We start from the raw sequence: 23,690 nt of genomic DNA, 5'->3' as shown, positions 1-23,690 counted from the left end.
CACCTGATCATGGAGCCCATGCCCAATAAGGGACAGATTCTCTCATATCACCTGATCATGGAGCCCATGCCCAATAAGGGACAGATTCTATAGTATCACCTAATCATGGAGCCCATGCCCAATAAGGGATAGATTCTATAGTATCACCGGATCATGGAGCCCATGCCCAATAAGGGACAGATTCTATAGTATCACCTGATCATGGAGCCCATGTCCAATAAGGGACAGATTCTATAGTATCACCTGATCATGGAGCCCATGTCCAATAAGGGACAGATTCTATAGTATCACCTGTTCATGGAGCCCATGCCCAATAAGGGACAGATTCTTTAGTATCACCTGATCATGGAGCCCATGTCCAATAAGGGACAGATTCTATAGTATCACCTGATCATGGAGCCCATGTCCAATAAGGGACAGATTCTTTCGTATCACCTGATCATGGAGCCCATGCCCAATAAGGGACAGATTCTATAGTATCACCTGATCATGGAGCCCATGCCCAATAAGGGATAGATTCTATAGTATCACCTGATCATGGAGCCAATGTCCAATAAGGGACAGATTCTATAGTATCACCTGATCATGGAGCCCATGCCCAATAAGGGACAGATTCTATAGTATCACCTGATCATGGAGCCCATGCCCAATAAGGGACAGATTCTATAGTATCTCCTGTAAAATAGTGTCATTGACGAGGAATTTTTGGTTCAAGCTCAAGAGTTTTTCATTAATTTCAAATTTCCCCAATTTTCCTGAAGATCCTTGACTCCAAGCCTGGGATCTTCAGGGGCATGCAACTACTGATCTACTCTACTGCTTTTCTGCAGTTGGGATGATGAGTCCCACTATCTGAAGAAGCCTTGACACAAGTTTTGGTTATCTGGTGGTTCATTGTCATTTTCACATGACATCATCACCACCGGTTCAGTTTGGTGATTTGGAAGCTTTTCAATCACATGATTTTTGGTAGTGTTGACGTGCCGAATGTGAACAATGTTTTTCTCCGATCTTAAGTAGACTTATAGTACCCGGTGAGAGAAATCAAACGATACAAAGGTTGGTGACCTTGACCTTTATGGTCATGGTGAAGGCCTTGTCAAAGTTTCAATTCCTCAAAATTTTAAACTTGAATTCCTCAAGTTTGTGGAGAGATTTCGACTGACCGGAACTCTTTTCTCGTCTGTGATCATTCACAGGCTTCGCCGGTCCACTGCAGCTTTGCCGGTCTTGGGTCACATTAGGTCATATGGTCTGGCAACTATATTGGGGTGAACGAAAATCTTTGAAAAATTATTTCTCTTGAACCGCTTCATCAATCACCATGAAATGTCACAGTAATGATCGAGTAGACTTGGGGAATATATGTTTCAAATTTCAACCTGATTGGATACATGGTCTGGCAGCCAGAATAATTTAATATTTTAAATCTCGGTTCAGGGATTTAAAGCAAATTTGGTGCAAGTATGGATGATGATGTAATAATATTGCGGACGCATATCTGGTGATGGCTCGACATTGAATCGTGCCCTCCTTGTTTTTTCCTGGGGTATTGGCTTCAATTTGTGACAGTATGTCAAATTTAATGCCTGGTGTTGGTTTAATGGTTCGGCTGGTGGGCTTGGGATCCTTGGGGCCTGAGTTCAAAACCCACTCTGCTGTTAAATTAATACCAAGTGGGGTTGACTCAGCCTGTCATCCTTCTGAGGTTGGCACAATGAGTGCCAGCTTGCTGGTATCCTGTGTCGGAGTGGTGGCCCGTCTGGGATTGTGCCCAAGAGCCAAGGAGACTGCTTAGGCAGCACCAACGCTCTGCACAGTGTGGTCCCAATGGATGAATGGATGCCAAATTTCATCTCCCTCACCTGAGAGGAAGAAAACATTTATACGAGTGAGTGAGTGAGTGAGTGGTTCGAAAGAGCTCTATATGTTGGAAGATTTCATGTGGTGTGTGTGGAGAACATATAGACCGTGGGCCGAGCTCCCGGTTTGTTTAGTTTCTTGACCCACCTCGTGTAGCTACCTGTATTTATAACATGTTATGTGAAAATATGATGGAAATCATATCTGAAACTCGTCAAGCACAAAACTTGCACATTTTTTCAAAATATGGAAAAAACACCCGAAATTTTGACAATTTTCTTGTCAACGTCATCCAATCACAGCGCTTTTGACATACAGCACCACGCTCATCAACCAATCACGCGCTTCCCTTCAGGCAAGCTGTAAACTCACGAGCTGTCATGGTGGCGTACACGTCGTCCGCTGCTAGTGCTGCTGAAGATTCTGAAGGCAGTTCTTCGGGGTTCTGTTTTATGCATGTCATCAACACCCACAGCAAAGTAATTCCATTTGGTGAGAAAAACATGAAGGAATTTTAGGAATGTGCTGCTCAGTGGATTGATGTGGAAGGAAGCCCCGAAAGTAAGGTCACTGTCAAGGTGCTAGAAGTACACCACAGTCAACACAGGCTCAGTGTGGGGATTGCAGCTGCTGTAGCCGGCGATGGCATGCCCGTTGATGATCATGATGAATGTGACGGATCTGGAAGGTCATATCTCCTTTCTACCGTTAACTAATTTTTGACAGAATAGTCAAAATCAATACTCAGTGATAACTATACGACAGAATCTAACTGTCGTGAATCCGACTGGATGTTTTGCTATCACTTAGTATCAGTATCATCCTTCGAAGTTCAACCATAAACTGACCGTGACATGTGTCAATGATCCTAACTGAAATCTAGACAATATGGAATATGGACAAATTTAAAATTCTAAACATGAATCACAACACTACCATTGTTTCCATCTGCAGTTGCTATGTATTCTATTGCATCAACGATGTGCTGGTAAACCTGCTATAGCAGTGCGTCTACACTGGGTTTGTTTACGGTCGCAGTGGAATGGCAACTTAAAAATGTGATTTTTCAGCTTTGGTGTGTGATAGATTGATGTATCGATGATTGAACGAAGAATGACTGATGATTAGTTTGCTGATGGATGATATTATGATACACTGTGTTTGATTTCGGTATGCCAGTCCAGTGCATGTCTTCCTGACTTGTATGTTCAGCTTTTGTGCCGATGAATGAGGTCTGTAGATCAACAATTAGTGGCATTACGATTTACAATGACTGTGTGTGTGTGTGTGTGTGTGTGTGTGTGTGTGTGTGTGTGTGTGTGTGTGTGTGTGTGTGTGTGTGTGTGTGTGTGTGTGTGTGTGTGTGTGTGTGTGTGTGTGTGTGTGTGTGTGTGTGTGTGTGTGTGTGTGTGTGTGTGTGTGTGTGTGTGTGTGTGTGTGTGTGTGTGTGTGTGTGTGTGTGTGTGTGTGTATGTGTGTGTGTTGAAGGGCCCCATATCACCCACATTCATGTCGTCTCCCTCTGAATACAGAGACATCAGAATTCCCAGAGTATTACACAGCTATCTCAGAATGGACACAAGATGGCGCTATAGGTTTTGTCAATTATCATAACTAATTAATGCGCAACTTTTTGCACTAACGAGTTGTGAATTCTTTACAAGTGATTTTTTATCGAAATCTATGCAAAATTTCAGGTAGATACCAGAGGTGGGTCATGAAAGTCAAAAACTAGACACGTTTTGGATGTTTGGCCCACGGTCTAATCCTCCTCTCCTGCCTTTATGATAACGAGAAGAAAAAGAGCCAAAACCCAGGGAAAAATATGTGGGACGAGCTTGTATCAGCAGACGTGTTATAAACCATGATGTTTGTGTCCAAAGCATGTAACGAATTGATCTGCAGTGTTTAATCATCCAAATGAAGAAGAGTTGTGGTGAGAGGACTTGTTTAGTTGGAGTTTTGGAAGGAGTTGAATTTTTTCCCACAACTGTCTGCTCTTTTGGCATGAAGAGCATCAATAATGGACATTCTGGTGTGTCCATAGAAATACAGCATCTGGTTTCAAATAAAATATAAAAACAGCCATTAAAAGCTTTCCCACCTGTTTGAAATGAAAACTTGTGAAGGTGACAATTTCCTCTTGTGTCCCTCATCATTCTCCCTCTCCCTCTCCCTCTCCCTCCAGGATTGACTTGATTCAAAATGGGGAAATCCCACGCGAAAAGGACGAAAAACTGGTTTAAAAGGCTTTTTGGAAAGCGAAAGGTAAAATACACAAAACCACATCCACCTGACACCGTGTCACGGGAAAACAACACTTTTGGGAAACGGACACAACTCCATTTTTTGTAAATGTCTTAACACCTCGTGATTTTTTTTTAAATCTTCCTGATAGAAATCAGCAAAAAACGAGGAGAGTGGAAGGGTTCCTGAAAATGATGCCCAGGTGGCACAGGAACCTGAAAACATTCCTGAGGAGGTACACCTGGAACAGGTGTGTCAACGCAATGCAGAAAACATGCAGCAGGTATGTAGATTTGGGTGTTCATTCCCATTGACTTGGGTTCTTTTTCCAATTCTTGCTCAACATGACATGACTGTGTCACTTCTAGTTGTTTTAGAAACACCTGAAATCACAGAAGTAGGAGTGGTCCAAAGGTAGTGTGTATCCAGTACCACACCAAGAATTCAGACAGAACTTGGAGAAGCTTATTTTCTCCATGGTTTGACTTTTGCAGATCGCGCAACTGAAAGCGCAGCTTGAACGAAATGATCAGCAGGTTCGTCAGACTTCTGACGACCAGAAAATTTTTGAAAATAAAACAACAAACCTGGATGCAAAGCTGCATCATTTAGAGCAGTTGCTGCAGGACAACGATGCGAAGTATCATGAGCAGGTGAGTACCCTCTGGGATTTACACACAGTGCGGTATAACCTTTCCTTTGTCTGATTGATAATGTCTATCATCTCACACAATGCTCATTCTCCCAAATGCTGTATTTGTATCTCCCTCCTGAACTGATTGACATGCTTATTGATCTTACTTGCAGAGAAAGTCCCTCTTAGTTGAGAATGAACTGAAGGACAATCACCATAAGGCTGTGTGTCTTGGAGGCCAGGTTGGAACCTGGCTTTGGAGGCCAGGTTGGAAATGTGACTTTCCCAGGAAAGATCATGGCAGATAGTGACACCCAGAAACTGGAAAGAGAGGACTTCTTCCAGAGGATTGTTGAGAGAGTAGATGGGGGGGGTGAGGGAGGGGGTTCCAAATGGTCCTTTTGGAGAGACATAGTGAGAGGGTGAGATTTGTCAGGATTTAAAGACATGTTCCTCATGTTGGACCAGTTTGTGATTTTATCCAGATCTGCAGAGAGAGAGGAACAGCTTGAGGAACTTGAGAGGAACACCTCCAAGAAGTCTTGATGTTTATTCATTGAGAATTAGGAGTGCTTAATTACGAGCTGTGTGCCATTGAATTTTTTTTGAAACATGTCGCTTTCTTTATTTCTGCTTATGTAGAACAGAGAAAGTTTACTGGTCAATAACACTGTCATGTTTCTGCCTCACAGACAGAGATGCTTTCGCAACGCTTGAGTGCGAAGGATGAAGAACTGAAAGCGATTACGTTGAAAAGTAATTCACTTTTGGAGGATGTGATGAATGTGGGAAACAAGTTGTCAGAAATGCAACGTCAACAATTAAAGGTCGTTGAGAGCTGCCAACAAGTTTGGAACCGTTATCAAACATGTGGGACCGCAGATACCAAGGGAGTGAACATCATGTTCACCTCCACATGCTCTGATGAGTTTTAACACCTTGCAGGAGTCGTGATGATAATGAACATTTACTAATGGAAAACTGTTTACTGGAGTTTGTGAAACTCCGTGTGAACTTTGTGCCTTTCACCCAAATTCATCCCAGGTTAGACTTGAGAGGGACACCTCCAAACAGTCTTCATGTTTATTTATTGAGGATTAGAAGGAGTGCTCAATTACGAGCTGTGCACTGTTGAATTTTATTTCTACCATGTCGCTTTCTTTCTTTCTTTTTTTCTTTATTTCTTTCTGATTACGTTGAACAGAAAACAAACTTTGCTCTCTGACGCTGTCATGCTTCTGCTCCACAGATCGAGGTGCTTTCGCAACGTTTGAGTGTGAAGGATGAAGAACTCAAACGGATCACCTCGAAAAATAAGGTCCTGTCAGATGATCTGATGAAGGCAACAAACAAGTTGTCAGAAGTGGAACGTCAGCAACAGGAGCAGCAACCAGTGAATGAGTTACAGAAACAGAAGGTCATTGAGAGCTGCCAACAAGTAAGGAACCGTTATCAAAGATGTGGGACCGCAGATACCAAGGGTTGTGAACATCATGTTCACCTCCACAAGCTCTGATGAGTTTTCACACCTTGCAGGGGTCGTGATGATGAGACATTTACAAATGTAAAAATGTTTCTTGGAGTTTGTGAAACTCCGTGTGAACTTTGTGCCTTTAACCCAAATTCATCCCAGGTTAGACTTGAGAGGGACACCTCCAAACAGTCTTCATGTTTATTGGTTGAGGATTACAAGGAGTGCTCAATTACGAGCTGTGCACTGTTGAATTTTCTTTCTACCATGTCGCTTTCTTTCTTTCTTTCTTTCTTTCTGATTACGTTGAACAGAAAACAAACTTTGCTGTCTGACGCTGTCATGCTTCTGCTCCACAGATCGAGGTGCTTTCGCAACGTTTGAGTGTGAAGGATGAAGAACTCAAACGGATCACCTCGAAAAATAAGGTCCTGTCAGATGATCTGATGAAGGCAACAAAGACGTTGTCAGAAGTGGAACGTCAGCAACAGGAGCAGCTCCAACGGAATGAGCAACTGCAAGAGAAGGTCATTGAGAGCTGCCAACAAGTAAGGAACCGTTATCAAACATGTGGGACCGCAGATACCAAGGGTGTGAACATCATGTTCACCTCCACAAGCTCTGATGAGTTTTCACATCTTGCAGGGGTCGTGATGATGAAACATTTACAAATGTAAAAATGTTTCTTGGAGTTTGTGAAGCTCTGTGTGAACTTTGTGCCTTTAACCAGAGTTAATCCCAGTTTAGACTTGAGAGGGACACTTCCAGTCTTCATGTTTATTGATTGAGGACAAGAAGGAGTGCTCAATTACGAGCTGTGCACTGTTGAATTTACTTTCAAACATGTCGCTTTCTTTCTTTCTTTCTGGTTACGTAGAACAGAAAACAAACTTTGCTGTCTGACGCTGTCATGCTTCTGCTTCACAGATCGAGGTGTTTTCGCAACGTTTGAGTGTGAAGGATGAAGAACTCAAACAGATCACCTCGAAAAATAAGGTCCTGTCAGATGATCTGATGAAGGCAACAAAGAAGTTGTCAGAAGTGGAACGTCAGCAACAGGAGCAGCTACAACGGAATGAGCAACAGCAAGAGAAGGTCATTGAGAGCTGCCAACAAGTAAGGAACCGTTATCAAACATGTGAGACTACAGATGCCAAGGGTGTGAACATCATGTTCACCTCCACAAGCTCAGATGAGTTTTAACACCTTGCAGGGGTCGTGCTGCTCATGAGATATTTACAAATGGAAAACTGTATATTGGAGTTTGTCAAACTCCGTGTGAACTTTTTGTGCCTTTTACCCGAATTAATCCCAGGTTAGACTTGAGAGGGACACCTCCAAACAGTCTTCATGTTTATTGGTTGAGGATTCGAAGGAGTGCTCAATTACGAGCTGTGTGGCGTTGGATTTTCTTTCACACATGTCGCTTTCTTTCTTTCTTTCTTTCTTTCTTTCTGATTTATTAAATTATTTCTTAAAAAAACTAAACTAAGTTAATTTTGCATTTTTACCATTTTATAAATTGCATTTTAATCAATCAGTTTTCACACTGCCCCACAGATCGAGGTGATTTCGCAATATTTAATTGCGAAGGATGAAGAATTCAAACAGATTACCTCGAAAAATAACGAACTTTCACAGGATCTGTCGAACCTGAGTCGTGGGTTTTCTGCATCGGAGCAGCAGCTGCAGAGGCAGGAGCAAATTAACATTGATTCCCACAAACAAGTAAGTAACCATGATCTCACAATGCGGGACTTGCTCGATATTGTCTGACCTTTGAAGACAAAATAACTGAAACGAAAGAGTTGAAGATAATGTTTTCCTTGATGCGTGCTGATGTGTTTTAATCACTTACAGGTCGCACTGCTGATGGCTGATTTCCAAAGTCTAAACGAATGCTTGAATGCAGTGATGCTGAAACATAATTCCATCATTGAGGCAATGTACCACATCTGCGTTAAAGTTCAGAATTTGGAGCAACAACAACAACAGCAACAACAACAACAGCAACCCCAGCAGCAGCCATGTTCGCAGCTTCCTTTCAAGCAAGAGAAGCTTGAGAAGCCTCAGGCACAACAGACGTACCAAAATTACCTGCAGCGTCATCGTCCTTGGAAAAACAAGGTACAGCAACACAATCTCAAGAACCCAACAGAAATACTCCCGTTCCCAGTCATTCATCAAAAGCTTGAAAACAACTCACATTATTGAACCTTCGAATAATTTTCCAATCTGGTTTAATTTCGAATACAGTATTAATTTGTGATTCCCTGGAAAAATGGCACCTTTTAGCACAACTTGTAACATTGACTTACATCAGGAAGCAACATATCATTAACATTTACATCGAGGGAATTGATGTCAACCCCCCACCCTGAACCCTAAACCCCCCCCAGTACAACCAAAAGTTTTCAACTTCCTCTGTTCAGCGGTTCAGGAGTGCATAGAAATCAAACTGATAAATCAACAATCACATGAACATCCACTTCTCAAATTACAAGTTGTACGATTCCGATTATTATTATTTTGGAACTGGTGCGTTGCCTATTTCACAGTAACTGTCAATGTCATGTTTCTCTGCTGCTGTTTTATTTGAAAGACTATTTATTATGTTCAACAGGAACCTCGTGTTATTCACCACGTGATTGAATGTGGGGAGGAACTCAAATGTTCCAGTAATGCCTGGAGGCCCACGAAGAAGAGAGGGATGACGGGTGATGAAGTGAGTTTGGTTTTCTATTTGAAAGGGTCGTCATTCGTGTCGATTTAATGTTAAAATATACTTTTCTTTCTGAACTCATTTATTGTTTTGACTCCTCACGGATGATGCCTTCTTTGTTTTACTCCCATTTCCTTCCCCAAGGATGTAATTCGGCAGTTTCGATCACTCCTCAATAAATTGACACCGGAAAATTTTGACCGGATTGTGAGTCAGATGAAGTGCATCAATATCACCAAGGAAGGTCATCTGAAGGACATTGTTCAGCTTATCCAGAACAAGGCAATGTTGGAATCCAAATTTTCGAAGGTGTATGCAAACATGTGCAACCACCTTTCAAAGGTAAGAGAAGTCTTTCACGACCGCAACTCATCAGGGAAAGACCACGACTAACAGACATCCTTCTCTGAACCTCCTGAAAATATCTGCTCTCCTCCCCACTTCTCGTGATCCCCACCTCCCTTTTTCACAGACTGATACACACTGCCCCAGCAATCTCATTTCACCCCAAACTTGTTTACCCTCTCTCACCACTTCTTTCTCAGCCTCACGACGCTCCTCTCTTCTTTTTTTTCACCTTTTTATTTTCTCAATTTATCTTGCCTCCCTCACCTTCCCTTTAAAAAGTATTCAATAAATCGATGCCCCTTTTCTTTAATACCATCTTCCATTCTTTTATTTTTTTACAGGTTGAGGGACATGAAACAAGCAAGCCGGGTAACGTCCTCGACTTTCGCACACTCCTCATTCAAGGCTGCAACAATGAGTTAATGATGGAGATGGATGGGAGCTCCAGCTTGGACGATGAAGCGTCCGAGAAAGCCCGACGCCGTGCTATTGGGAACGTCATCTTCATCGGGGAACTTTTCAATGCACAAGTTTTGCATGAATCTGTTATCTCCGATACAGTGAGGTGGTTGCTCAAAGATGGTAAGGAGCACTCCATCGAGTGCTTCTGTCGTCTTCTTGGTGTTGTTGGAGAGAACCTGGACTCCACACACCCCGCAATGGTAATGAAACTTCACCTTTGAATTTTCATAAAATCGTTTACTCTTACGCTGCTGATTTTCATCATCTTTCTTGCACATCTTCATTTTACTGACTTCGCGCCCGTATGTATGCGTCTCGACAGATGAATGAGCATTTCACCTCTTTGGTTGAACTCTTGAAGGGGAAAAAATGTCGTCACGCATCCACTTCATGCTCCAGGATCTGATAGATCTTCGCAAGGTAAGTAAGTCATTCCTGTCTACCTCTGGTGTGCCAATTCACAATTGATACCTGCCTCAAAGCCCCTGCATCTCTAAGTGCATGTGCCCTCTTCCCTTCCTCAGCGGACATGGACTCCACGTCTGCAGGTTGAGCAACCAATGTGCCTTCAGGATGTTCGTGAGCAAGCTGAACAACAGCAACAATTAAGATAACACGACATCTGAAGGTACGACACATGAAAGAAGACGAAGAAGATCTGAAGTTACCACCGACTGTTGTTTTATTTTTGAAGTCTCAGGAGATTATTATTCTATTCTCCAAAATGTATCCATTTGCAAAACGATGTGTTTGGACCAACAAACAATTGTCATATCATGGAAATTACAAATTTGTGAATAATATCATCATTATCAAGTAAAACAGCTGCTGCAAGAGAATGATGACAAGTATCATGAGCAGTTGGTGTACCTTCTGGGATTTACTCACAATGCAGTATAATCTTTCCTTTGATTGATAATGTCAGTCATCTCACACAATACAGCTATCCTCACTCCTACATGCTGTACTGACTGACATGCTTATTGACCTGATTTGCAGGTTAAGTCGTTCTTTGTGGAGATACGAGTGAAGGCCTGTCACGACGAGGATGTGTGCCTTGAAAACGAGGTGCACACGGACAACATTTAAACACTTAACAGCGACTCGCTGTTTATGGAGGAAGAGCTGCATCATCAACAACTGCAGCAAAATGGTGATGCAACGGTTGAGTGCAAAAAACGAATAATTCGTTGTGATTGCATTGAAAAATCAGGTAATTTCAGAAGATCTGAAAAAATATTACGACCAACGTATAAGAAGTGGAACTTCAGCTCGAGGAACAACAGCATGAGGAAGACCTACAGAAGAATGTTGAGAGTGAAGGAAGAACTACAAAACGACATTGAGAGCTGCCAACAAGTAAGGAACGGTTTTCAAACATGTCATGTTCACCTCCACATGCTCTGAGGAATTGTAACACCTTCCAGGGGTTTTGCTGCTTATGAGACATTGACAAACGGAAGACTGCTTTGTAATTTGTGAAATTATAAGTTAATTTTGCACCTTCAATCAATTCAACTTTCTCATAGCCCTAAATGTTCCCAGCTTCTTGTGGGATCAGTCACAGAATGTTTTTATACCAGGTCTTTCACGAAACACTTCTTTCCCAAGCGGTTGATTGGCCTTTGATAGATGATAGGGTGTAGCACGTAACGATGGTTTGCTCTGCCAATTAACATCCTTTGACCTACCGCCGGCACGGTTCCCCATCTACTTCAGTCATCTTGCCGGTACGGTAAAGTGACATGGATAAGGATCCGACCAAAGGTGAGTGTGGTCGACAGCATCCGTGGTCTTTTTATAGATGCCTCGGCCTTTCGGAGTTATCCGTGCCTCCTCCCCAACAATATGTTCAAACGTACATCATACCTCTTGCTGGCAGTTAGTGCAGCTTGTGCAGAAAAGCCGGTAACAAATTAATAACACCCGATAGCCATCTCCCAATTGTACCGCATGGCCCAGTGATGCAATATTTATAACAAGGTCGGGCTAGTTGTGTCTCGTGGCATGAAGTTGGGTCATCCGATGAAGATCGGTTGTTTTTGACTTAAGTAAACCATCAAGAGGATTGATATTTAGACCGGGAGTGAAAAATGAACTCGGGAGTGAAACACAGCAATGATGGGCCAAATGGCCTCATTTCTTTGTTTGAGGTTGTTCGGGATTGTGCCACTTGCACTTAACCTCGTTGTCGTTTGGTGGCAAATGTTGACCCTTTGTTTATCAATTTCCATCCTGTATACAGAAACAAATGGTAATTCATTGACCTTCGAATTTTCTGAATCGTCGGCCGGGCTCCTCAGCCAGGCTGTGAGGTGTCTCCCTCCCAGGGTTGACTCCCGTCATCCGACGCTCAACCACCCAGAACACCGTGATTTGTTGTTTTAACATCGTTTTGATTAAGAATAACAATTTGTCATCGTGATTTTGACCTACCTCGTGTTACACAATGTGATACAGCAAATTGTGGGGCAATTGGCCCGGGGGGAGGAATGGAATTATTGTGTAACAAACCCAAAAACGTGTGACACGCACGCCTCGTACTTGTGGGGTGCGCGACTGTTGGGGGGGAATTCTAAAACGAATCTGTATGATTTATTCCTTCCTCGGCCCACCCTCGCGAGATATTCCTTCCTTCCTTCCTTCATTCTGTCACCAATGAAAGCGTCGATCATCCGGTCGATGTGGTCATGTGACTATTACACATGAACATCACCATGATGGTTACCTGTGTTGTTGTAACTGTCATTTATCAGGAACGAGGTGAGAATGAAGAACCATCACTTGGTGAGTTCAAATGATCTTTTTGAAAGACAGTCTTGATGTGGAACAGAACAGAAGAATGGTTTTCCTTTATCAGGTAAGTACATTTGGAAGTCCTGTACATGTCCCTTGGCTCCAAGTTTTTCTTTCAAGGTGTGTTGTGTATGTGTGTGTGTCCATGTGTGGTGTGTCCATGGTGTGTCTGTGTGTGGTGTGTCCGGGTGTGGTGTAATGTGTCCATGTGTGGTGAGGTGTGTGTTGTGTAGTGTGTGTGATGTGTCTGGGGGTGATGTGTCCATGTGTGGTTCGGTGAGTGTGGCGTGGTGTTTCCATGTGGTGCGTCCGGGTGTGGTGTGTGTCCATGAGTGGTGCATCAGGGTGTGGTGTGGTGTCCATGTGTGGTTTGGTGTGCGTGGTGTGGTGACTGGCTTGTTCGGGTGTTTGTGTGTCTGTGAGTTGTCCATCAGGATGTGATGTGTGTGAGTCCATGTGGGCTTGTCGCCATGGTATTGTGTACACTGTGGTCCTGAATGAGGAGAAAGATTAGAAATTGAACCCAGCTTTAAAAGATAAACAATCTTAATGTTATATAATGCCCAAGTGTCTGTGCTTTCAGAAAATATCTACTTTGCTCTGGGTCCGATGGATATAGTTGTTGACAAAGCATGTTTTTTTTATCCAAACACAGGCTATTTTTCCCATTTTTATAGCTCATTTTTTAGAAATGGGTTACATGCATGATTGTATATTGTGGATTTGGAAAGCTCTCACACTCAACATTCAGGTCCTTTAGCTCAGTTATATCGGTAAGTACATGTTGCCAGTTAGAGTCCCGACCCTGGTCTAATGGGTAATTAAATGTTCCTGTGCTGCGAAGTTGTTTTAACAGTTCGATTTTCTTTTAGTTATTTTTTACACCACCAACTACATCATCGCTCCACCGCCGACCGCACCGCATCGTCCTCGCCTTCGCTTCACTCCTGTCACCACGCGGTCTGAGGAGAGGCCGCAGGCGGAGCCACGAACACCCCCCCGGAGACTCCGCCCAAGGGAGGGAGTGCCCCGCCCACCGCGCGCCTGTCCAATCCGGCGCAGACAAGGAGTCACATGGGGCCTCAGGTCCAATGGGAGGGCGAGTGGGGAGGAGCGAAGGTTCGTTGAGCGGGAGGGGGGAAACAAGGGTGTTCTGAGGAAGGGAAGGTGGTTCCTGAGTCGGCTGGGTTTTTCCTGCGGATGAGGTTTTTTTTTAAAAGAGCGTACATGAAAGCGCAGTTCTGAGGAGATTTCGTCGTCGTTCGTTCCCTGCTTGTTTCTACCGTTTTTCTTCTCTGCTCGGCTCATCACCTTGGCTTCTGGGGTGACCTCGTCCCGGCCCCAGAGCTTCGCGTCGTCGCCTTCTGCCTGGCTGGGACGGCGACACCAGTCTCACGACCCGGGGACGTCCAGCTGCGCGCGAGTGGCAAGGTAGCCAGCGACCCTGACCCTCAGCTCGACTGTCCTCCGGGCTGGTGGTCCCATTAAAGACCCAGGGGGTCCATTTCTGTCTGGCTGTGCGTGTGTCTGTTTGTGGCGCCAGTCTTGTAAGTAGTAAAACTGTATAAGTGCCTGTGCTGTATATTATTTGCCTTGATCTTTATTCGGTATAAATCTTCCCTTATGTGCTTCCCTCATTATTTGTAATAAAAACCCCAATTGTTAAATGTACTCAGCTCGTCGTGTCGTTTCCTTCATTGGCTGAGCATGTCGTGCGTATGAGGGATTAGTGGACCATTGCCAGGGTCCCAAAATAATCGGGCCGGCGGAATTCGGCGATGTCACTGCTCGGCTACGCACATGGGACGGGCCGCTTAAGCGGCTCGCTTCCGTTCGAATTCTGCCGAGGGTGAAGTATCCCGCTTGCTGGATCACGTGGGTACTTAGGTAAGTTGAAGTTGGCAATTAACCCTACCCCACATGATCTCCCCATTGGCGTATTTCGGTCCGAAAACTACCAGGACCCGTCGACCGGGTCTTACCCTGGCCGGCGATCTGTAAATTCCGGGCGATTGAGCCGAGACGGACCCACTGCTTCATCGAGGGTCGTGCTCGTGGCGACGCGCCGGCGGGAAACCACAACAATATGTTGTCCAAAATGGTTGAAAATGCATTTTTTTTTTGTTTAATATATATTGTTGTGGTTGACGAAATTCGCAAACCACCATTCAGGTCCCGTAGGTGAGATATCTCTGTAAGTATATGTGTAGTTAGGCCCAAACCCGTTGTTTGGAGGGAATAAATGTTATTCATTCGGGCTGCGACCCTTTTAGATAGCCGTTTTTCTTTTACTATCTTTATTTTGGACCAGCCGCCATTACTACCACCACAACCACCACCAACCACGTCTCAACAGCCATCACACAACAACCACCAACCGCAACGCCGCTTCACAACAACAACAACAACAACGCCAACAGCCACGACCTTTACCGTCACATCTCGCTCTCGCAACCATCGCATCACCGCCATTCCCGCGCCGCTTGTGGGCACCGATCCTGGACTCGTACAGGGCGCGCACCGAGCAGCGGGTGCAAAAACACTAGCCTTTCCGAGAAATCGGATCAAGAATGATTCACGCCCACTTCTGTTCCGTCCTATCAGCGAGCGTGGGGCGACTTGGCCCCGCCTCCAGGCGCGTCGGAGTATGATCGCTATATGTAGATTCGCGGATCAAGAATGATTCACGCCCACGTTTCCTCTGTCCAATGGGGAGCGTGGCTCCGCCCCCGAGCCGTTCCTGATCCAAAAATCTGCATATGATTTCTCCTGTCACACGATAAAGCGCCGAGCACGGAGCGAATCAGGGCAGTTGGACGGAGTTGAAAAGAAGGAGAGAGTTGGAGAGTTGTGGCGGCGGCGAATTGAGTTGAGAAGAGAGAAGAGTTGGAGAGTTGTGGCGGCGGCGAATTGAGTTGAGAAGAGGGGAGAGTTGGAGAGTTGTGGCGGCGGCGAAATCAGTCGAGAGAGTGTCTGTCGTGGTCCGGAGAATCTGGAGAAGCCAAGAAGCTTTGTGGAGGTCTGCGCTCGTGTCAGAGTCGGGGAGCTGCGGAGAGGGGAGGCCAGGAACGCGATCGAGGTCGCAGTGGCGTCGCTCGTCGCGGGACCCAAGCCAGTCAGATATCCTCTTTCCCCCGAGCATCAACAACCCCCCCCCCCCCCTGTTTCCCCCCGCGCTGAGATAGTGTGAGAAGGGGGCCCCGTTCCCACCCCATTCCAGGCAGTGCCAGCGAGGCCCGCGGAGTCGGGGCGCCGCCGCCATTTTGCGGCTCATCACCAGATGGGTAGGCTCGACGCGGTCTCGTCCCCAGGCCCGTCTGACCCTTGTATTTGAGGGTGGCCCCTTTTTCTTTTGCTTTGGAGTATATGTGTTGTCGGCGCCGTCTGTGAAGTAAAACTGTGTAAGTGTTGCCGTGTGCTCGCGTAGTCGGTAGTAGATCTGCATTGTGTCTCTTTTGTTGCATTTGCTTTTTGTGCAGAATTGTCGTGTTACTTTTACATTTGCTTTTGGTGCATAATTGTTGTGATTGTATATGTGTGCTTTCCGTTTGCCGCGGAATAAATGTGCTTTATGTTGAACTGTTTTTCCCGTTTCGCTTCGTCTTTTCTTTTATTGAATCTCCATCTTACTTCACGTAAAGGGTTGGTCGTGGGCTAAATACGCCCAATAATTAATCGAACCGTCGAGGTTGACGATAACACCGCTCGGTTATCCCGATAGTACGGAACGGGTCGCTTAAAGTGGCCTGTGTCCGAAGTCGACCTGCGGCGAGGTGCGATCGCCCGGTCTACCCTCCGTGTGGGTACTTAGGTAGGTCGAATTTGGCGAGCAACCCTATCCCACGCGGGGGGCCGATTGGCACGATCGTGGTGAGGCCGAAAGGCCCACCCGTGACTAGTTCCCGGCGTTAGTTCAAGAGGGTCACGACGGGATTATCCGTCCGGTGGGCGACGTGCCGCGATTCGAGTTACGTGGCCGCTCGCACGCCGGCGGGTGCGAATCCGCAACAATATAATTATACATAAGAATGGAACAATTCCTCGAAACAGTACATTTCTTATGACCTGCATATCTTGGCACCTTCAAATGTGTAAAATGTCAGATTTTGCGAAATTTCCCCCAGTCATAGTGAAGCTTACAAAACTTATTCCAGAAATTTGAAATGCATCTGATAGAACATCTTAAATAGCAATTTACTTCTGCATAAAGTGATGATTTAAAATGGCAAGTTTCAACATGGATCATTACTACATAACAGTTTTTAGGTTCACTTCCATGATTGGGTCAAGAATGTTCGGAAGTACATAACAAATTGCATTTACCAAGCTGCTACAAATTACTGGTAGCTATGAGCTTGATTTTCTTACCATAGAATTAGAAGTTTACCAAGATGGCCCTATGATATAAAAATCAATACCAAAGGCCAGTTTGTGTTCAGTATACAGAACATCAAAGGTCGTTAGGAAGTACGTAACGTTTTAAAGAAATCTGCACTTTTAATCCTAAGATGTTAGTTTGCTCAGAGCTTTGACCCTGTCAGAGCAATAGAAAGAGGGTGAATTAAGCTCTGCCCAAATAGATCCTGAATCCCCATGATGTTGGCTAACAAATGATATGCAAAACTTAATCATACAATGACTTTCATATTTTGGTCCCCCGTGTCCTAAGTGTGTACATAATACCTTGCTACAAGCCTGTGTGGTGTGGTGTATTTCTTTTGTCTGGGTGTGGTGTGGTGTGGTTTTTCCATGTGTGGTGTATTCACTGTGTGGTGTGATGCAACGGTTGAGTACTAACTGATGAGGTAAGTGGATGTATGGTGTGTGTGTGTTTTGGCATGTATGATGTGTGGCATGGTGTATGGTTTGTTCATGTGTGGTGTGTCTGGTGTGTAGTGTGTTGTCTCCATGTGTGGTTTGGTGTGTGTCTGTGTGTGGTGTAGTGTGTCTTTGGTTTGTCCGGGTGTGGTGTGTCAGGTATATCTGTGTATGGTGGTGGTGGTGGTGTGTCCATGTTTGGGGTGGTGTGGTGTGGTGTGTCCTGGTTATAAGTCCAACCCCTCCTCAGCGTGGTAACCAGGTGAACGGCGGTGTCTCATCACCTGCCGGCTAACGGGGCCATGGCATCATCACACTCTATGATTACAATGAACCCAGACACAAGGTGCCATCTTGTGCCATCTCGATGTTCCCTTCAGCACTCGCTTTCAGAGAACTTGCAGAAGTCCCAGGTGAAGATGAACTCTCCACAGAGAGCAAAGCAAGACAAGAGCTGAGTGAACTGTGTGGACCACAACACCTGAGGGGATGGATCACCCCTTGAACTCTGTCGCTTTGCTCCCTCTGTCGGGGTTGGAGTGACTGAATTAGGCGGAGAATGACAGGTATGAGTATGGTTGTACCATTTTTTTTTTTTTTTTTTTTTTTTTTTTTGTATACCTTGGTCGAGGCTCGTATGAGAGCTAACACACAACTCACAGCAAGGAGGCATGAGACAAGAGGGGTGGGAGTGGAAGGGACAAAACATTGGGGAACAGACACAGGTGAACTGTGGAAGGGAGAGGGATGGGGATGGGACGGGGAACATGGCGAGGAGAAGATGGACATTACAGGGACTTTCAGGAAGGAAAGCAGGAGAATTGAAGGAAGTGGGCTTGGGTGGATTATCGGGGGTAGAAAAGATCGAGGATTTGGATGGGGGAAGATAAGAGGTGGTGGTGAACAGCTGTTTTGAAAGCCTGGAGGGAAGAATGGGAAAGAATAGAGTGAGGAAGTTTATTCCAAAGGCGGGAAAAAAGAGGAATGAAAGAGTGAAGATGAGCAGTGATTCGTGATTTTGGTAGTTTTACCAGAAGGGGGTTGTTGGCGGACCTTGAGCGCCCTGTGGAAATGTGGTTGGGACAAATCGCAGAGAGAGCAGGGGGGGCAAGGCTGGAGAGGAGTCGGTAGAAGACAGAAAGACCACCGACCAACCTGCGGTGATTGAGTGAGAGGCCCAAAGACTCAGCTTCATTGCGGGAGATGCCAATGATCTTAAAAGCCCTGGTTTCGACAGCGTGAAGTCGAGAAAGGTGGGAGGCAGGAGCACCAGCCCAGAGGGGAGAGCAGTACTCCATCAGGCTACGGACAAAAGCTTTGTAAGTAGTCAGGAGCTCAAGAGGGCCGAGGAAGGACTTTGCACGACGGAGGATTCCCAGTCGGCGACTGGCTTTTGAGGCAAGGTTGGAAATGTGACTTTCCCAGGAAAGGTCATGGCAGATAGTGAGACCCAGAAGCTTGAAAGAAAAGACTTCTTCCAGAGGATTGTTGAGAAAGTGGATGGGGGGTTTTGTAAACGGTCCTTTCGAAGAGACATAGTGAGAGTGTGAGATTTGTGTGGATTGAAAGACATGTTCCACGTGTTGGACCAGTTTGTGATTTTATCCAGATCTGCAGTGAGCGAAGAAGCTGCTGCTTGCCGGTCTGAGGGATGACAGATGGTACGGCAGAGGGTGGAGTCATCGGCAAAGAGAAATAGAGGATTTTCCAGAGAGTCCGAGAGATCATTGATGAAAACCAGAAAAAGAACAGGGCCCAGAACGCTACCTTGAGGAACTCCAGCCTGCACAGGAAGAGGGGATGAAAGAACTCCATTTAGGGCCACACGTTGACTGCGACAGGAGAGGAAGTCTGCGAGCCATGAGTGGAGATGGCCTTGAATACCATGGGAAGAGAGTTTGGTGAGTAGGGCAGGGTGCCAGACTGTGTCAAAAGCACGTGATATGTCCAGGGATACGGCTCGGATTTCCTGTCTGGCATTGAGGACCTCCATCCATTGATGGGAGAGCAGTAGCAGCATATCCAGGGTAGAGTGACCTGGTCTGAAACCAAATTGATGATTGGAAATCAAGCCATTGGAGAAGAGGAAGGATTTCATGTCTGAAGCAATGATGGATTCCATAACCTTGCTGATGATTGGGAGAAGGCTGATTGGTCTGTAGTTACAGGGATCTGTTTTTGCACCTTTTTTATGCAGGGCAGTGATGTTAGCATTGTTAGCAAAAACCATTGCTGTTTTTCCCTTGCACACTTTAGGAAAAAGCTCCTTCTGTCAGTTTATGATTGTCAGTTAGGGTAAGGGTCAGTCGGTTTATGATTATGTTCACACCTTCTGTCAAAAACGGCAGTTTATGATCGAGGAACAACTTCATTTCAATTCACTGCTATATTTTTGAACACGAATCGGTGAAGGAACCTGTAGTTTCGCAGTACTTTGGCTCTGAATTAATCCAGATCACACATGTGCCGAGAGGAGTTAGATAATCTTTTTACTCTGACCACCTGTCAGTCAAACAAGATTGGAAACTAGAACGGGCACTCAGTAGAGCGCATACCTTCGCCAACGCTACATTTTGCCCCCCCCCCGCCCCCCAGAAATCGTTGATTGTGAGGGTATTTAATCCCATACCACATCTGCCATCTCATGTGTTATGATGGCTTAAAAACATCAAATTTCCTGTGCCATATCGTATATCACAAGATTGGGCATTGAATTCACAACATTTTGGCATTGGTTGCATGCAAATTGGATAAAAATCGACCGCACTATGGCAAAATGACGATTTTGACCTTTTCATGACCTCGACCTTGACCTTTGTACTCTTAATTTTGCAATTGGTATTGGAGTGTGGGGAACAGAACAGTCAACATTTTGGTGTTGGTTTCATGCAAATCGGATAAGAATTGACCGTGTTATGACTAAAACTGCACATTTTGCAATGTCGTGACCCCCCCTGACCTTTGACTCTCAACCGCGAATAAGGGTTATTACGTCATTGTGTCATGTCACATATCACAAGATGGGGCATTGAATTCTGAACATTTTGGCATTAGTTGCATGCAAATTGGATACAAATTGACGGCGCTATGGTAAAAAGACGATTTTGACCTTTTCATGACACCTTGACCTTTGACTCGATCGGGTGGGGGGGGGGTATTGGAGGGGGGTGGTGTGGAATCGTGGTGGGTTTTTCTGCAGGGTGATGGTGGCGGGGGGGGGTGGACGGTGGGAAAATGGTTGAGAGCGAGACCTTTATAGTTTTAGCATCCTTGGTCAAACGATCTCAGAGGAGTAGAAACAGAACATACAAGCACATACTGTGCCTAAAGAAAGAACACACCCTTTCAAATTTTTCACCTTTTGTTGCCATGTAGCCTGGGATTAAATTACATGAATTCAGACTTTTACCACCTATACTTAAACATTGTAACCCACAACTTTGAAGTGAAAAACAAATTATACAAATCTAAGAAAATTTAACAAACAAAACTCGAATATCTTGGTTCGATAAGTGTCCACCCCCCACCCTCAATCATAATACCAATTGTAAATTTTCTCAAGTGTAACCAATCGCCTTCAAAATCACACACCAAGTTAATTGGTCTCCACCTGTGCTAAATTGTATCAAATAATGTAAATCACGATTAAAAATTATTTTTTGATGATGCGGGAGATATCTTTATTAAAATCAGTGGAAATATACACCATGTCTGATATTATTTGGGTCTTTTATGTCTCCGACGATGCCTTTATCTCCCGGCATGCATCATTCCCCATGACAAAAACCGGAAACAAAAAAAAACCAGAAACAAAAAAAAAAACGGAAGCAAAAGGCTAATAGCCAACGACACGGATTCACAATTGCCATGGTATTGTGTTGTTTTTGTTGTTTCCTATTCTCTCATGTGCACGCGTTAAGTAATGTTTACAAGATAAAAATAAAACGCAATCGTATTTATACACCGCACAGCGTTTAAAAACAACCAGAAGCAAAAGGTCATATCCAACGACACGGATTCCAAATAGCCAGGGGTATTGTGTTGTTGTTGTTGTTGTTGTTGTTGTTTCCTATTCTCTCACGTGCACGTGTTAAGTATTAAGCTCACTTTGTTCGCTATTAATTGAACAACCAATCCTCATGTTCTGTTCCCAAATGTATTGTTGCGGATTCGCGCCCGCCGGCGTGCGAACGGCCACGTAACTCGAATCGCGGCACGTCGCCCACCGGACGGACAATCCCGTCGTGACCCTCTCGGACTAACGCCGGGAACTAGTCACGGGTGGACCTTTCGGCCTCACCACGATCGTGCCAATCGGCCCGCGCGTGGGATAGGGTTGCTCGCCAAATTCGACCTACCTAAGTACCCACACGGAGGGTAGACCGGGCGATCGCACCTCGCCGCAGGTCGACTTCGGACACGGGCCACTTTAAGCGACCCGTTCCGTACTATCGGGATAACCGAGCGGTGTTATCGTCGGCCTCGACGGTTCGATTAATTATCGGGCGTTTTAGCCCACGACCAACCCTTTACGTGAAGTAAGATGGAGATTCAATAAAGGAAAAGACGAAGCGAAACGGGAAAACAGTTCAACATGAAGCACATTTATTTCGCGATGAACGGAAAGCACACATATACAATTACACCAAAAGCAAATGTAAAAGAAGAAGAAACACAATAATACACAAAAAGCAAATGCAACAATGCAGATCTAACCGACTACCGAGCACACGGCAACACTTATACAGTTTTACTTCACAGACGGCGCCGACAACACATACACTCAAAGCAAAAGAAAAGGACCATCCTCAAGGATGAGGGGGGTAGGCGGGCCTGGGGCCGAGACCGCGTCGGGCCTACCCGTCTGATGATGAGCCGCAAGATGGCGGTGGCGCCCCGACTCCACGGGCCTCGCGGACAGTGTCTGGTAGGGGGTGGGAACGGGGCCCCCTTCTCGCACTATCTCAGCGCGGGGGGAAGCAGGAGGGGGTTGTTGATGCTCGGGGGAAGGAGGATATCTCCCTGTCTCGGGTCCCGCGACGAGCGTCTCCACCACGACCTCGGTCGCGCCGCCGGCCTCTCCCTCCGCAGCTCCCCGACTCCGACACGAGCACCCCCTCGACCGCCTTCGCCGCCGCCACCTCTCCACAGCTCCGTCCAACCGCCTTCTCCGACTCCTCTCTTGACTCGTCCCAACTCTTCACTGACTCCGAACTCTTAACTGACTCTTACTGCTTCTTCTTCCCAACTCCACCGACTCCGAACTGACTACTACACCCTCTTCCCAACTCAACTCCGAACTCCACTTGACTGACTACTACTACTTTTTTCCCAACTCCACCGACTTCCAACTCTTAACTTGACTCCGAACTCTTGACTGCCTTGACTGACGAACGCAGCCCCTTATATGCCCCGTGGCCTCGCTCCTTCACCTTCGACCCTTTACCTCCGACCCTTCACCTCTAACTGGTTCCCCATTGGACCGAGGAAAAGTGGGCGTGAATGCTTTTTGATCCATGAATTTGCATATAGCGATATTACTCCAACGCGCCTGGAGGCGGGGCCAAATCGCCCCACGCTCGCCGATAGGACGGAACAGAAGTGGGCGTGAGTCGTTTTTGATCCGTTTTCTTCGGAAAGGCCGGCGCTTTTGCACCCCTGCTCGGTGCGCGCCCTGCACGAGTCCAGTATCGGTGCCCACAAGCGGCGCGGAAATGGCGGCGATGCGATGGTTGCGAGAGCGAGATGTGACGGTAAAGGTCGTGGCTGTTGGCGTTGTTGTTGTTGTGAAGCGGCGTTGCGGCTGGTGGTTGTTGTGTGATGGCTGTTGAGACGTGGTTGGTGGTGGTAGTAATGGCGGCTGGTCCAAAATAAAGATAGTAAAAGAAAAACGGCTATCTAGAAGGGTCGCAGCCCGAATGAATGACATTTATTCCCTCAAAACAACGGGTTTGGGCCTAACTACACATATACTTACAGAGATATCTCACCTAAGGGACCTGAATGGTGGTTTGCGAATTTCGTCAACCACAAATGTATTATTGGATCATGTTTGTAAAGTATGGTTGTCCAAATGTGTCATCATGCACGTTTTGTAAATGTATTTAAACATTGTCTGCCCCTGGTGTATCTCATGTGGTACGTGGGTCAAGCCTGGAAAGCTTGTATTTAAATTTGTTTGTAGTTACATACTCGATGTATTTATTATAAACATTGAATCAACATTATTTTGTTTGAGGCAATTGCCGTGTTCTCGCTGGAAATTGCTGGAATCGTTGCTGAAGCCTCGTTCCATCGATTGCTGGAGGTATTTAATCTACTTCCTGCGA

The 23,690-nt window shown here is 45.5% G+C and overlaps 1 protein-coding gene and 1 pseudogene across 2 annotated transcripts; both read left to right on the top strand.

Annotated features, from left to right (window-relative positions):
• Positions 1–4,459: 4,459 nt before the first annotated feature.
• Positions 4,460–6,892, top strand: LOC147008960 (uncharacterized). Its single transcript, XM_085863751.1, has 5 exons — positions 4,460–4,507; positions 4,605–4,763; positions 5,437–5,592; positions 5,994–6,182; positions 6,575–6,892. The coding sequence occupies exons 1-5, from the start codon at positions 4,460–4,462 to the stop codon at positions 6,890–6,892; spliced, it is 870 nt and encodes a 289-aa protein (XP_085719877.1).
• Positions 6,893–7,160: 268 nt separating this feature from the next.
• LOC147008959 (eukaryotic translation initiation factor 4 gamma 3-like) lies at positions 7,161–11,161 on the top strand (annotated as a pseudogene). Its single transcript, XR_015053249.1, has 9 exons — positions 7,161–7,331; positions 7,776–7,943; positions 8,076–8,342; positions 8,839–8,940; positions 9,082–9,279; positions 9,627–9,947; positions 10,070–10,167; positions 10,272–10,375; positions 10,747–11,161. The product of XR_015053249.1 is annotated as a eukaryotic translation initiation factor 4 gamma 3-like (transcript).
• The last annotated feature ends 12,529 nt before the right edge of the window (positions 11,162–23,690 follow it).

The sequence above is a fragment of the Eptatretus burgeri genome, chromosome 18, assembly GCF_056783735.1.
Source record: "Eptatretus burgeri isolate ZD-2024b chromosome 18, Ebu_testis_v1, whole genome shotgun sequence".
In the NCBI taxonomy this organism is placed as follows: Eukaryota; Metazoa; Chordata; class Myxini; order Myxiniformes; family Myxinidae; genus Eptatretus; species Eptatretus burgeri.
The sequence above is the reverse complement of the archived record's forward strand: the minus strand, read 5'-3'. Positions and strand labels throughout refer to the sequence as shown.